We start from the raw sequence: 15,029 nt of genomic DNA, 5'->3' as shown, positions 1-15,029 counted from the left end.
TTACTTAATGATCATATATGGTTCTTCAAATAACAGTATATTTTTCTTCTGGCAGGTTCAAGTGCTCAGCTTGAGATATGTTTTGTTGTCAAAGTGGTTCATTTATTTATTTATATAAAATCTTCTCTTGAAAACAGATACATTCACATTGTCATAAATAAGCTGTTTTTAAGAAATCACAAACAATTAATTGCAACCAAAGTGACTGTCTACACTTATTTTAGCATTTTGCAGTTGTGAAGTAACCCACCAACTTGCTGTATCTGATCATAGGTTTATGCTTAGCAGCCTTGGGATGATCAAGTTCTCCTCTAGCAGAGTATCTTCTTGCAGTGAAGTTCATATGTGTAATCCTTTGATTACACAACTAACAGCTTTTTAACTTTTCAGTTGCCTGTTTTGTGAAAATACATGTGGATTTTTCTTTGTCTTTCGGGCTATTCCTGTTCATCCTCTGTGTTGTCCACCCTGGCTAGTTGTCCTTGTTTACTGAAACTCTTTGGATGACTTGCTTTTATTTATACCATCATCACTTTGTCTTAAAATAGTATTAGTGACTTGTTATAACCTGAAATTATACTTGTTTCTGTATCCACTCATAGCCTGTTATATGTGGAAACCTTTCTTGTAGTGATTTCATGTTTCCTATTTCTTCCTCAGCCTTGACCATTCTTCCCTTAAATACCTCTCAAGTCTTTCCTTCTTCCCTGTATTCTGATTTTTCTATCCTTTTAGCAAAAGGTGTTTACCAGAAATTGTCACACTTGAGCCTGTTGCTGGGGATGTTTGTCACCTTAGCCAGCACTGCACTACTATTAAACAGTGGTTTTCCCATCTATAGATTATAGTTATTGGCTTCACTCTAGCTCCTTTCTGGGAAATAGGAAGGTGCTGACAAAAAGTCAGGTACTAGGTAGCATGTGATAACGGAGATACCTTTTTTATTATTATTTGTTTTAATGATCTGAACATTTGTCTTGTCTCTTCATATATGGTACAGAAATGACTTCTGTATCTCAAATGCATCAGCTTACCTACTAACATTAATTTCCTGAGCCTGCCAAGCATCTTCAGTGGCTATACCTTTTTTTCATTTTAGCGTATCTAGTCTGTAATGATATTTGGGATGTACCTCTTGTTGTATAGGCCTTTGTGTGCATGATTTTCAACGCATAAATGGGCAAGAATCCTTTTAGGAGGTTCCTCCTTTTTAGGAAGTTCATCAAAAAAACACCAAGATCTTTCAGCACAGGCAAATGCAGTCTTCTCTGAAATACTTCACGAAAGAGAGGCTTTCAGGTATGCTAGGAGTAAAGTGAGGGGGGAGAGAGTTTGATGAATCCTAATTAAGATGCTATTTCAAATGTCTCTTGTACTGTGAAAGAGCTCCAAGAGACACAGAGTTAAGGTGAGAAAGAGGGTGGGAGGTAAATGAAAGAAATGTACGTGCAGGTGGAATTTGCAGAGCCTGGGAGGCTGAAAAATGTTCAAAAAACCCCCACAAAACCAAACAAAAAAGCCCAAAAAAGGCATTTTAAAGATAGTACTTATAAAGTATTACCTCTGTCTAAAATAAGCTCCATAGGATTCTTTTTTGTCCACTTGGGTTTTGCTTTAGAATCTATTGACTAAGAGTTTTGATAAAATGTACGTAATTATGTCTTGACTACTAAGTATTACTTATGGTAGGATCCTACACAATACTAAGGGAAATATAATATCCCCCATTGTCTTGTGTTAAATAATACCCTGATTTTTGCCAGCAATACTGCTATCGCAAATGTTGGGAAAAGCCACGGTACCCATTGCAGAGCTCAGCAGTGGAGTACTCAAAAAGCAAGTGCCTTGCTGGTTGTCAGGGAATGGGTGTCCCGGGCAGCCGGGCACTTACAGGGGGCATCAAGCTGCGGGTAGCTAAGAAAATCAGGTATGTTAAGGTGGTGGCTGCTTTTCTGCCCCAAAGGAGGAGTCCTATGAGAATGCTTCTTTTAAAAAGTTTTATTTTTTCCTTTTAATTCTGCTAGTTTGAATGTTTTGGATTGATCACATATAGTTCTGCCATGAGTGCAAAGTTTGCTGAGAGAGGAACTATTGGATGCATTTCTCAAAGGTTTTCATTGTCATCGTGCTGCATATTTGATAGGATAGGTCTTACTTTGCTTTGTGTTTGGAGCTGATAAAAATGCTTTTAAAGGCATAGGTGGGAATATGATGTGGAAGGGAAGGAGGACTTGATCCCAACTGATAATGAAAAGAAACCCTTAAAGCAAAGAGAGCCTGTGACATACGTGTTGATGGATAAAATGAAGCAGAATTATATGTAGGTTACAGAGCTTTTTGAGTATGTATTTCAGAACAGGTGACATAAAGCAATTATAGTCTAACCTCTCCCTTCTCAACACTAATATAATTTGCATTACTGGGGTGTTTTGAGTGCCTGTTGGGTCTTCAGAACAGCATAGTGCTTAAGATCTTTGATGCTTCACAGATTGTACTATAAATCATTTGCTTAGTTTATGGGGCTTTGTGGGAGGCACGCGCTCTGTGTACGTGTCTTAAACTTACTGCAAAAATTAAGGCTGCTGACTAGAAAATAAATTTGGCAATAGGCATACTGTAAAATACATCAAACTGCCTTGCTGCGACCCATATTCGGAAGGATTGGTCAACAGTGGTCCGTTGGCTGATTATATTGGTGATATTCCAAACCCAACTACAGGGAGCATGGGGAAAATTCAATACCAAAGCAGACTGATGGAACAGAAACAAAGATCAGGAAGATAATTAGAAAGGGAGAATAAGAACTTCCTAGCTGAAGTGTTCTTTTTATAATACAACTTTTAATTTTCTCTCCAAAGAAATATGTTTCATTTAAAAACAAGTTGTCATCTGCAGTGACAACTGTGCTGTTAATATTCTTATAGGACTCCTATATAGCCTACTCATATTCCACTGTATGAAAAGCATCCTGGCTTGTATCAGGAATAGTGTGACCAGCAGGACCAGGGAGGTGATAGTGCCCCTGTACTCGGCCCTGGCGAGGCCGCACCTCGAGTACTGTGTTCAGTTTTGGGCCCCTCCCTACAAGAAGGACATCGAGGTGCTGGAGAGTGTCCAAAGAAGGGCAACAAAGCTGGTGAAGGGTCTAGAGCACAAGTCTTATGAGGAGCGGCTGAGGGAGCTGGGGTTGTTTAGTCTGGAGAAGAGGAGGCTGAGGGGGGACCTTATTGCTCTCTACAACTACCTGAAAGGAGGTTGTAGTGAGGTGGGGGTTGGTCTCTTCTCCCAAGTAACAAGGAACAGGACGAGAGGAAATGGCCTCAAGCTGCGCCAGGGGAGATTTAGATTAGATATTAGGAAAAACTTCTTCACTGAAAGGGTAGTCAGGCACTGGAACAGGCTGCCCAGGGAAGTGGTTGAGTCTCCATCCCTGGAGGTATTTAAAAGACAGGTAGACGTGGTGTTTAGGGACATGGTTTAGTGGCGGACTTGGCAGTGCTAGGTTAACGGTTGGACTTGGTGATCTTAAGGGTCTTTTCCAACCTTAACGATTCTATGATTCTATGATGTAACACTTTGTAATGAGATGCCTAAACTTTGGGTCCAGATTTTTCCAAAAATTTTGCAGAATTTAGTATTATATTCCTTCAGAAGCCTGTGTAGGTATCATTGCATGGATTATCCTTTTTTAAATTTTTTTTTAGGTAGCTGTATGAGGCTTTAGATTCTGAAAGTGCTATTTTTTAAATATTTCAGAATGTCATTAAATTTGTATGTGTGTGTATACATATATATATGATTTTAATGTTGCTTTCCAGATACCCTTTCTTTTTCACAAATAAAATTATGATTCTTTCCATCACAGTTTATATGAATGTGTATATCTTAGAAGGAGTAAATAGTATAAAATTAGCAGCAGCTGGAGGTAGTTCCCAGCATTGCCTTTCCCTTTGTCTTTTGCAACTCATTCAGTGGCCAGCTTTCCATATCTCCTCCTAGGAAATCGGTTGTTACTTCTCTATCCTCTCTCTTAAAGAAAGAAGAGGTTTTGCTGAGCGAGCTTGTTCGAATTCCCTCTTCCTCCCAGTGAAAGCAGAAATGCTGTAAAATGAAGGGCGACTCTTTTCACTCATCCAAAGAAGAGATGGGAAGAAGGGATATAGTCAGGAGTGTTTTCACATAACTTTTTAAGAGAAAAGGTTAATTAATGTAGTTGATCAGTGAGGCTGGGGGTTGGATTTTTTTTTAAAGACATCTGAACATGAAGTTTCAATGAAACGTACTTAATATATCAAATATATCAAAGTTATACAGAGTGAGAATTTTGTGTAGAATACTCCCTGTTAAGCAAATTTTTGTTTTCACCCAGAATAACCCTGAATTTATAGAGGATCTTCTTCATGGTTTTAGAGCAGTTGCTGTTGATTCATTTTTACCAGTTCTTTAAGGCAGGGTTTTTTTGTGTATATGTTTGCTATATCACTTCAGGTTGGTCGGCTGAGTACTCTAAGAGGAAAGAGTGGATTGATTCTCCTTCTGCAATAAATCAGAACTGATGGGAAACTTCATCCACCCTGATGGTGGAGAGCTCTGAAAGATATGAAACTCTTAACCTAGCTGATGACTTTCTCTAACCTATTAAGGGAAGAGACCTCATCCCTGGCAGGAGAAGGGCTTCCATGTGAAGTCAACAGTTAACCTGTTGATCTGTGCTGCATCCTTCAGCATGTGTGCTCTTGCCGATCAGTCAGAGCTCATACATGCTGCCTCTTGCCCAACTTGTAATGAGGGAAAATGGGAAGGAATTGGCAACATTACTCAGGTGGCTAGGGTGAAACTGGAGACTTTATAAAGTGTAAAGGGTAAGATCAAAAAGAATATAGGAGTGTGGTGGCACAGGGCATAGAAATTAGGGAATTGCCAAATTTAATCATCTTTCTACACTTAGTGTGTTTCCACATGACTTATGATAAAGTTGATGACATCTACTAGGTGATAATACTGCAGAGGTCTGTCTTTTTTTTATTTTTTATTTATTCTTGCTTTAGAATACAATAGGTTTTGGTCACATTTGAGGCTGGAAGCTAATTTACCTATCTTAAGGAATGTGAGAGTCCAGACAACTTTCTGTGTTCTTATACAGACCTAGGTGCTGAAGAAGTTTGTTCTTTTTTTTCAGATATTGAAAAATATCACTTGGTATGCTGAGCGTGTCTTAACAGAGATCTCACTTGGGAGTCTTCTGATACTAGTCGTGATAAGAACCATCCAGTACAACATGACACGGACAAGGGTAAGAGTTATGTGTAGCACTTATGGATGTAGTGTGGATTTCTAACTTCAACAGCATGAATTCCATTTTAAACAGGGTGTGGAATTTTCTTCATTCTGTTGCAACCAGTTGGCATCTGAATTTACAGGAGGGAAGTAATGGGAAGATAAGTCATATTAACTAAGCACAATATTAAGTGGTTCTGAACTTGTAACACCATCTCTGTATATCGTTCAATTCATTGAATAGGTTTCTCTAAAGTCCACGATTTGGGCACCGAACTGCTCATCTTCAGATGAGAAGGAAAAGTTCCTTAGGATGATGAGAAGAAATGATTCCTTATACGTTGGTTGTCTCTATTCAATTACTCAGAAGTGGGAATTTCAGCTCTATTTATTATTAGTGTTTTTATGAAGTAGGACAGTGACTGGGCCATAAAACCTTTTTGAGCTCTAGCAAAGCAAAACTGCTTCAACTTTATAGCCTTGTATCAGATTGTTTTTGTGCATTTTTCAAGCATTTGATTCTGTACCTTATCTTAAACATGTAAGCATGGTATCATATGCTTTTGCATATTTTTTCAACAATTAAAGGCACAGAAGTTTTTGCATGAAAAAGTAGCAAAAAAAATTTAAATATATTTTAAATTGGAAAACTTAAGGATTTCACTCTTATGATCAAAAGAATTAGAAGAAATGGGGACATTCTTGGCATATATTTGCAGGATTTGGAATCTGTTATGTTATGTAAATGCATATTTTAGACTTGAATAGGGAAAATAAATCCCTATTGGATGGGATAAGTGGACAAGTTTCGTTCTGTGAAAACCCTTGACTTTGATAGGGCCATCATTTTAAATGCTTATCTGGTCAGATGGTTTCAGGGATGCTAACAAGGAGACCAGATCTCTGAAGTATCATAGGGTTATAGTTGTGGGATCTATAGAATGCTTTGAAAGAGTTAATAGGGAGATGAATTATGAAGCACAAAATCTTAGGATAAGACTACAAAAAGGAGAGAGAGGAAGGGAGAGAAGGAGAATGTCTTTCAGTATTTGTTACATCTATGGTGTCATTGTAAATCAACATTGTTAAAGATATGAAGACACACACATATACATATGTATACATACATACATGCCGAAATCTGTATGAAACAATCACTCTTTTATAAGCCTTATATTTTAAGAAAACATTTAAAACATCACCAAGTATATACACTTTGCATTTCTGCTATATGCTTTTGACCATGTCCTTTAAAGCCACATATATTACTCAGTCTTTTGAATGATTCCTGCAATAGATGTCAGTGTATATCAAAAGGACAATTTGATGTGTTTTTTTCTTTCCTCTTCTTTCTGACAGGACAAATACCTTCATGCAAATTGTCTGGCAGCCTTAGCAAATATGTCAGCACAGTTCCGCTCACTTCATCAGTATGCTGCTCAGAGGATCATCAGGTAAATATAAAACTTCAGAAATAGACTTCGCTTGAAACTCATCTTTGCTGAAACTCAGGAGCAGAGGAACTTGAATTTTATATGCCTTAATAGATACTGATGAACTAAATAGCTGAAATGATAACGGAATAACTAAATAATCCCAGAATAAATGTTATTTGCTTCATACTTGTATCTGTTCTGAATGCACAAAAAATATTAGTTTCTCTGAGAAACTTCTGACTTTTGATTCTCTTAACAGAACAGCTCAGTAGCTGCTTTCAAACTGGAAGGTTTTCAGGGATTTGTGTGAATTATGCTTTTTTAAGTCATGTATCACGTTATAAAAATGCACTGAGTGGTGGTTCTCAAGTACTATGCAGACTGGATTTTCAACTTGCTTTACTTCTTCCTGCATATTTGGCAAAAGATCAATTTGTTAAATCAGACGTAACACCATGATCATTTTGTGACGGGGCCCTACAAATATGGGCAATAAAACATACACCCATGCTTTTCAAGTGATAAAGTTTATTAGCCTGTATAGTAATAAATAGTCGATATTGGCTCTGGTTCGAAAACAGGGTCACTAACTTGAAAGAAGTAGATATTGAAGTTGGTCCTTCCTATTTTGTATCTGTGCTGCAGACCACTTTGTAAAGGCAGGTAATCATGCATCAGGCATCCTTCTTATCCTGGCAGCCAGCCCTGCTCCATACTCCAAGGGAAACGGGGAAGGTCCTTGTTAATGCGATCTGGAATAAAGTGTTATAGTGCTTGTCAAGTACAGACAGTGTGCCAAAAATAAGTAAATGATAATTGTGTGCCTGTACACTTTGTAAAGGACTGGGTTAACAAGAGAGAAATCTTGTTCTTAAACCACTGCTCTTTAGGATTTAATTCTCTCTGAGCCCCTTCTCTTTTGGAAATGGTTGGTTGTAAAAGTATGGACAAGTAACCAGGATGAATGCATTCTGCCATTACCTCTTCCCTGCTTGACACTCGCCCTCTTTTCATACCCTTGGCAGTGATAATGAGTGTTCAGAATTTGAATTGAAGCTATTTTCCTCTTACGTATCACAGACAATGTCTTAAATACCTGCTCTCTTCATTTCTCAAATCGTAGACGTGGAGTCTGAGTTTTCCAAGCATTTGCAAATGTTGGCCTCTGAAATCATAGATCCTAGCATGGTGTGAGATACTACCTTGATGCTCAAAAACTTGATCTGGTTTTTAGCGTGATACTTTGTTTTCCACTTGAGAGCTTTTTCTTATGTTCCCAGTTTCTGATTTTGTTCCATTTTATTCTACTGCTGTTTCCGCAGACCAAAGCGAGATGTGTTCCTCTGGTTATATTTGGGCTAGGAAGAGGTTATCTTCCTAGTCCCATTACAGCCGGCTGTTATCACCACCCAGTAATCTTGTAGTCATCTAGCGTAACTGCATGTGTATTTCTGTGTGGCTTGGCTTTTGTCAAAATGCTCTGAGTTTATGGACCTCTACTGTTCAAAATTTAAACTCATGGTTCAAAGTAAGCTCAACTGGATTATTTTGATTTAATTGGGTTATGAAATGGCTAAGCATGTGATCCGCTGGCTTATCAGAAGAGGTGTCAGCCATCAGTAGAGAAGCAGCAACCTCAGTACCTTGGCACACACATCTCACCTCAATCTTACAACTCAGAAAGGCAAAAGGACCCTTTATGTGCTGTGAGGCTCCTCCGTACACCAGCCTTTTCCAGCCTTCTCACATGTGGTTTTTGCCATCTGTAATGGCATCTTTGAGGCAGATTGACTCCTTGATGTTTAAAACCCATCTCAAGACCCAAGGAAGGGCGTGCAACACCCAGAAATTCTCTTGCACTACATGTATGCAATGTTTCAATAATCTGCTGTGATGTTTGAGTGCCTTATTCATCATCTCTCTAGACATGCATAGTTACAGTGAGACTTTTAACATAGTTACAATGGGACTTTTAACATTGCTGCTTGATTTTTAGTTATGACATAATTGTGCTGATATTCTTATTGAAGGCAGACAGACTTCTGTTGTTGCTTAACACTGATCCATGTGGAAAGGGGGCAATAGGGGTGAATGGCAGAAAACAGGGGAAAAAAATCTGTCACATTGAAATTGTCTGTCAAATTATCTTTTATTGTGTGAAGGACTAACAAAGCCGCACTTGAAATGTGCCAAATAGAGAGACCTTAGAGCAATCACATAGTACTGGCATATTCAAAACTCTTAGTTCTTCCAAAGATGTAAGCTCTTAGTAGCTACTGTTGGGTGGTTTCTGTATGGCTTTTAGCAGAGAAACTTTGCATGGGATCTGAGCTGGGCAGTATTACAAATAATAACCAACCAATATCCAACCAACTGTAGTGTGGTAGGATAGCAGTCTGAGAAGGATGCTGGTTATACCAACCATTGGGTGCCAGCAGAGTTGGAGCTGTGTTTTTATAGTTGGATATAATGTAAAGATAGGTACAGAAAATGGACATACTCATCAATTGAAAAAGCAAAACAAAAAGGCAATATGATATATATTATATCATATATAATGTGATATTCTTACATAATCCAAAGGTATTCCACGCTGTCATTTTTAAGCTTCTGCCTTGTTGTACCCAGACGCTGCATATTAGTATAGTGTAGAAATTGTAATGAAAAAGTTGAATGTAAATTTAAAACAGAACCAGAAAAACAAGAGGAGCGTTAGGGAATATGTTTGATTTTCCGCCCCCCGTCAGTTTTTGTGTGTGATGTTGACCAAAGATCATATTTTGCAGGTAGAAAACTGTACATCTAGACAATAGGCAAAAATGACCACCAAGACTGGGATTTAATTTGTCACTATGATCATGATTGCTTATAAATCAAAAGACCCTACTATAAAAATGTATTAAAATCTGTTGTAAAATGTCCTGTGGGGCTAGGACATGGGCAGGCTGGAAGGAAGAGTCAGTTCCAGGGGCAGCTTGTCTCCCTTACGACTTTACTGCTAGTATGGTAACATTTTCTTCTCAGGAACTTTACAACCTTGGGTTCCCTGGCAGGCTTAAGCACCATAAAGGAATTATTTTAACCTGATTTCCTCTCAAAATATGCAGATTTGTTATAAAGTTTTAGTTATCAAGAAAAGCAATAGGAATAAATACTTATGAACACACATATTTCATAAGAGATTGATGTTTTGAGGCATACATTGTCCTTCCTTTTCCTACCTTATGAAGTCTGTTAGCCACTATAATTAAATTTAGCCAGCGCTTATGGACTCAGCTTGCTCCATGATGCCAAAGCAGAATATTTCTATTTAAATTCCTATTCTGGTTCTGCCATCAGAGTGCGAGCATATCTGAGAGACTAAACCACAGTATCCATAATGAAAAACTGTTTTCTATGAAGGGAAAGTCTAAAAAGAAGATGGTACTTTCTATTACATAAAGTATTTTAGGGTATGGGTTTTTAAATTAAATAGCTGTGAAACACTTAAAATCTGCTTAGCGATACAACTGAATAGACAGTCATAATTTAAGCCTCACCAGATGCTCTAATGATTCCTTCCTTAATGTGAGAAGTAATTCCATTTCCATGGAGGCTTTTTCCTAATCCTATTCTGAGCAGAGACTGCCAATTGTTTTAAATTCTGAAGACTGTTCTCTATGAAAGAATTAGATGAGAATATTCAATACAGTGTACTTAAGAGCTCAGTAAAATACCACTTCATAATGTTGGGTAATTTGTATCACGTTCCAGCAAGCGTGAAAATTGACAGATTTGTATAAATCTATCACAAGCAGCTGCTGGAATTAAAAATAGATGTAATAGATGTTTTATAATAAGATCCAGGGCAGTATTCATTTCATGTTGGATGTCCTCTACTGTAGTCTGCCCTGATTTTGAGATCTTTCCCTTCTCTATCTGCTGTTAACACTGGTTTGTTTTTAATTACACAGAACTATTTTATCAGCATAGTGCCAAGGGTGATATTGCGCTGCACTGTGTCTCTCACGTATTTGTGGAGTGCTGACATTTGTAGTATCTTTAAATTATATTGGTAGACTATTATAAAAAAAACAAAATCAAATGTGTGTTGATGTCGTCATTGTCAAACATGACTGCCAGAGGTGGCTGTATAGTCTCTAAGCAACAAAGCACAGCCAAGTGGAGTGTTACGTACCTGCAATGAGGGTAGGTTTTTCCTTTGCTTTGTTTCTATTCTACAAGTATAATTACCAAAAAGTAAAGCCATGCACCTAACTGGGCATATTAGTGCAGGTATTCGATTTGTCGCTTAAAACTGTAAGTCAGGTGGCATTAATTCCTTTAACCTATTTGGAAACAGCTTTCATGATATTCAGCTTTTCTACAGCTAGCCTGCCTGCTCTAGTATGTGTGACACTTGGTCATGAAGAGGAGAGTTTTTCCCTGAACAGCTGTATTCTTCCATCTCATCACCGTGTCATTCTAACAGAATTAGTGACAAGAAGATGACTGATTACTTAAGGCAAATGCTTTTCCTATAGCTTCATATATTGGAATGTTTGCTGTTTTCTAAGCAGGCATATACCACTAGAGGTTGCCATACACCTCACTAATTAGACATGCATATTTAACGTTAAATAACTTTATGGGGCTAGAAACACTATCTAGTTTTCCTTTTTTTCCTACACTATCACCACAGCTGTTCATGTGCAGGGCTGTGTGAACCACTAAGAACACTTTATCGGTTGCACTTCTCCCTGTTAGGTGACTTAAGGAACTTAAGTATCAAAAGATGGCACATAATTATATCAATGTCATATTTTGTTGATTTCTTTGGCTATCGTAGGGAGTTCAGTAGGATTCAGGGAACGATATGAAGAAAGAGGTTTCTGTCATCCTCCTGAAGTTCATAGGAGTCAAGTGGAATTAGGAAAAAAGGTGTGCTTAAAAGGGATACAGATCAGAGACTTTAACTCATGCATGCTATAGGGTGCAGTATGTTGTACTTGAGTGTCATCGTAGCCCTGCTATGCCTGTTACGAGAGCAAAGCGTGAGATGTAGAGCCGGCTGTACTGATTCTGTTGCTGTCTGGAAGAAGCAGAGATAGTAATCCTACTTCTCACTAGTCAGCCAGCCTTGAAGCTGATGGCACTGGAGTAGCTCAGTGTTGCGTTTGTCCTTTTTTTTGTTTGTTTGGTTTGGTTTTTTGGGTTTTTTTTGTTTGTTTGTTTTTGTTTTTTTTTTAAATACAGTTGTAAGTAGTGTGCTTAAATATCCATGGTTGTAATGGATGACTGCATTACTGTGGTTCCCCAAGTCTGCCTTCTCTCATCTGAGAGGAGGCTGAAGCCTTCTTTCCCTTTGCACTCTTCAACAAAGTCTTCATCATTTTGTAGTGTCGATTATGTTTCGTACGTTACCAAGAAAAATTCCCATCCATTCTAATATGTGCTGCTGTATTTGAGGTTCCACCTCCCCAGCCAAACTATTTGTTTTACAGTTTCCTATGTTAGTAATTTAATTTTTCTGCTATGGTTTCCTCTTATAGGAGTCTGACAGGATTTTCTAGAGTGAAAATATTTATAGAATCATAGAATGATTTAGGATGGAAGGGACCTTTAAACATCATCTAGTCCAACCCCCCTACAATGGGCAGGGACATCTGCAACTAGATCAGGTTGCTCAGAGCCCCATCCAGCCTGACCTTGAATGTTTCCAAGGATGGGGCATCTACCACCTCTCTGGACAACCCATTCCTGTGTTTCACCACCCTCACAGTAAAACTTTTCTTCCTTATATCTAGTCTGAATCTACCCTCCTTTAGTTTAAAACCATTATCCCTTGTCCTATTGCTACAGGCCCTGCTAAAAAGACTATCCCCATCTTTCTTGTAAGCCCCCTTTAAGTACTGAAAGGCTGCAATAAGGTCTCCCCTCAGCCTTCTCTTCTCCAGGCTGAACAACCCCAACTCTCTCAGCCTTTCCTCATAGGAGAGGTGTTCCATCCCTCTGATCAGTTTTGTGGCCTCCTCTGGACCCGCTCCAACAGGTCCATGTCCTTCCTGTGCTGAGGACTCCAGAGCTGGACGCAGTACTCCAGGTGGGGTCTCACCAGAGCAGAGTAGAGGGGCAGAATCACCTCCCTCGACCTGCTGGCCATGCTTCTTTTGATATAGCCCAGGATATGGTTGGCTTTCTGGGCTGCGAGAGCACATTGCTGGCTCATGTCCAGCTTTTCATCTATCAGTACCCCCAAGTCCTTCTCCTCAGGGCTGCTCTCAATCCCTTCATCCCCCAGCCTGTATTGATAACGGGGATTGCCCCGACCCAGGTGCAGGACCTTGCACTTGGCCTTGTTGAACCTCATGAGGTTCACACAGGCCCATTTCTCCAGCTTGTCCAGGTCCCTCTGGATGGCATCCTGTCCCTCAGGCATGTCGACTGTACCACTCAGCTTGGTGTCATCTGCAAACTTGCTGAAGGTGCACTCGATCCCGCTGTCTGTGTCATTGATGAAGATATTAAACAGTGCTGGCCCCAGTACGGACCCTGGAGGGACACCACTTGTCACTGTTCTCCATCTGGACATGGAGCCATTGACCACTACCCTCTGGATGCGACCATCCAGCCAGTTTGCTATCCGCCGAACAGTCTGCCCATGAAATCCATATCCTTCCAATTTAGAGAGGAGGATATTGTGGGGGACCGTGTCAAAGGCCTTACAGAAGTCCAGATAGATGACATCCATAGCTCTTCCCTCGTCCACTGATGCAGTCACTCCATCATAGAAGGCCACTAGGTTGGTCAGGCAGGACTTGCCCTTGGTGAAGCCATGCTGGCTGTCCCGAATCACCTCCCTGTCCTCCATGTGCCTTAGCATAGCTTCTAGGAGGATCTGTTCCATGATCTTCCCAGGCACAGAGGTGAGGCTGCCAGGTCGGTAGTTCCCAGGGTCCTCCTTTCTACCCTTTTTAAAAATGGCTGCAACATTTCCCTTTTTCCAGTCCCCAGGGACTTCACCTGACTGCCATGACTTTTCAAATATCATGGCGAGTGGCTTGGCAACTACATCAGCCAATTCCCTCAGGATGCATCCCATCAGGACCCATAGACTTATGTATGTTCAGGTTCCTCAGGTGGTCACAAACCTGATCTTCACTTACAGTGGGAGGACCTCTGCCCCCCTGATCCCTGTCAAATGGCCCATTGACTCGGGAGGTGTGAGGAGAGAGGTTGCCAGTGAAGACTGAGGCAAAGAAGTTGTTGAGTACCTCAGCCTTCTCCTCATCTGTTTTTACCAGCTCACCACTTCTGCTCATCAGAGGGGGTACGCTTTCCTTAACCTTCCTTTTCTGGTTGACGTACCTATAGAAGCCCTTCGTATTATTCTTTGCGTCCCTCGCCAGGTTCAGCTCCAGCCGAGCCTTGGCCTTCCTGATCCCATCCTTACACAACCAGGCAGCATCCCTGTACTCTTCCCAAGATGCCAGTCCCTTCTTCCACTGCCTGTGCATTCTCTTCTTGCCCTTTAGTTTGACCCACAGGTCATGGCTCAGCCATGCCGGCCTCTTCCCTTCCTTTCCTGATTTCTTGCACCTGGGGATCGAGAGCTCTTGTGCTCTGTGGAAAGCATCCTTGAAGATCTGCCAGCTCTGTTCTGCTCCCTTGTCCCTGAGGGCCGTTTCCCAAGGGGTCTTGTTGATTAACTCCTTGAAGAGCTGGAAGTTTCAGGGTCCTGACTATACTCTTCACCCGACCCTTACCTCTCCGGATTGTGAACTCTGCCAGTGTGTGATCACTGCAGCAGAGGCTGCCTCCAATCCTGACATCACCAATGAGCTCACTTACATTGGTGACCACCAGGTCTAGTACTGCATCCCCTCTGGCAGGGCTGTCTATTACCTGGCTTAAGAAGTTGTCCTCCATGCACTCCAGCATCTCTCCCCCTCCACACCACTCTCTCCCACTTTGAGAAAGGTGAATCCTGTCAGATGCCAGCAAGCCTGGTGCCGTGTAGGCCATCCCATTGTTGAAAAACCCAAAATTGTGACGATGACACCAGCCACGGAGCCATGTATTAATGGACTGGATCCGTCTGTTCCTTTCAGTGTTCCTGGCTGCAACTGGAAGGAGGGAGGGAAAAATAACCTGTGCTCCCAGTTCCCTCACTAACCGTCCCAAGGCCCTGAAGTCTCTCTTGATAGCTTTTGGACTACGGGTTGCAGCTTCCTCTCCACCTACATGGAAGATCAATAACGGGTAGTAGTCCGAGGGCTGTACCAGGCTGGGAAGTTTCCTGGTGATGTCCTTAACCCGGGCCCCAGGGAGGCAGCA

The 15,029-nt window shown here is 40.6% G+C and overlaps 1 protein-coding gene across 1 annotated transcript in view; it reads left to right on the top strand.

Annotated features, from left to right (window-relative positions):
- Positions 1-15,029, top strand: part of DYM (dymeclin) — a 260,986-nt gene that overhangs the window by 124,888 nt on the left and 121,069 nt on the right. The window contains 2 exon segments of the mRNA XM_087760268.1: positions 5,180-5,293; positions 6,637-6,731. Coding sequence (XP_087616394.1) covers positions 5,180-5,293; positions 6,637-6,731 — 209 coding nt within the window.

This window comes from Nipponia nippon, unplaced genomic scaffold, assembly GCF_047370975.1.
Source record: "Nipponia nippon isolate SJK-2023a ecotype South Korea unplaced genomic scaffold, ASM4737097v1 scaffold_22, whole genome shotgun sequence".
Lineage (NCBI taxonomy): Eukaryota > Metazoa > Chordata > Aves > Pelecaniformes > Threskiornithidae > Nipponia > Nipponia nippon.
Note: the sequence above shows the minus strand (reverse complement) of the source record. Positions and strands in the feature narration are given on the sequence as shown.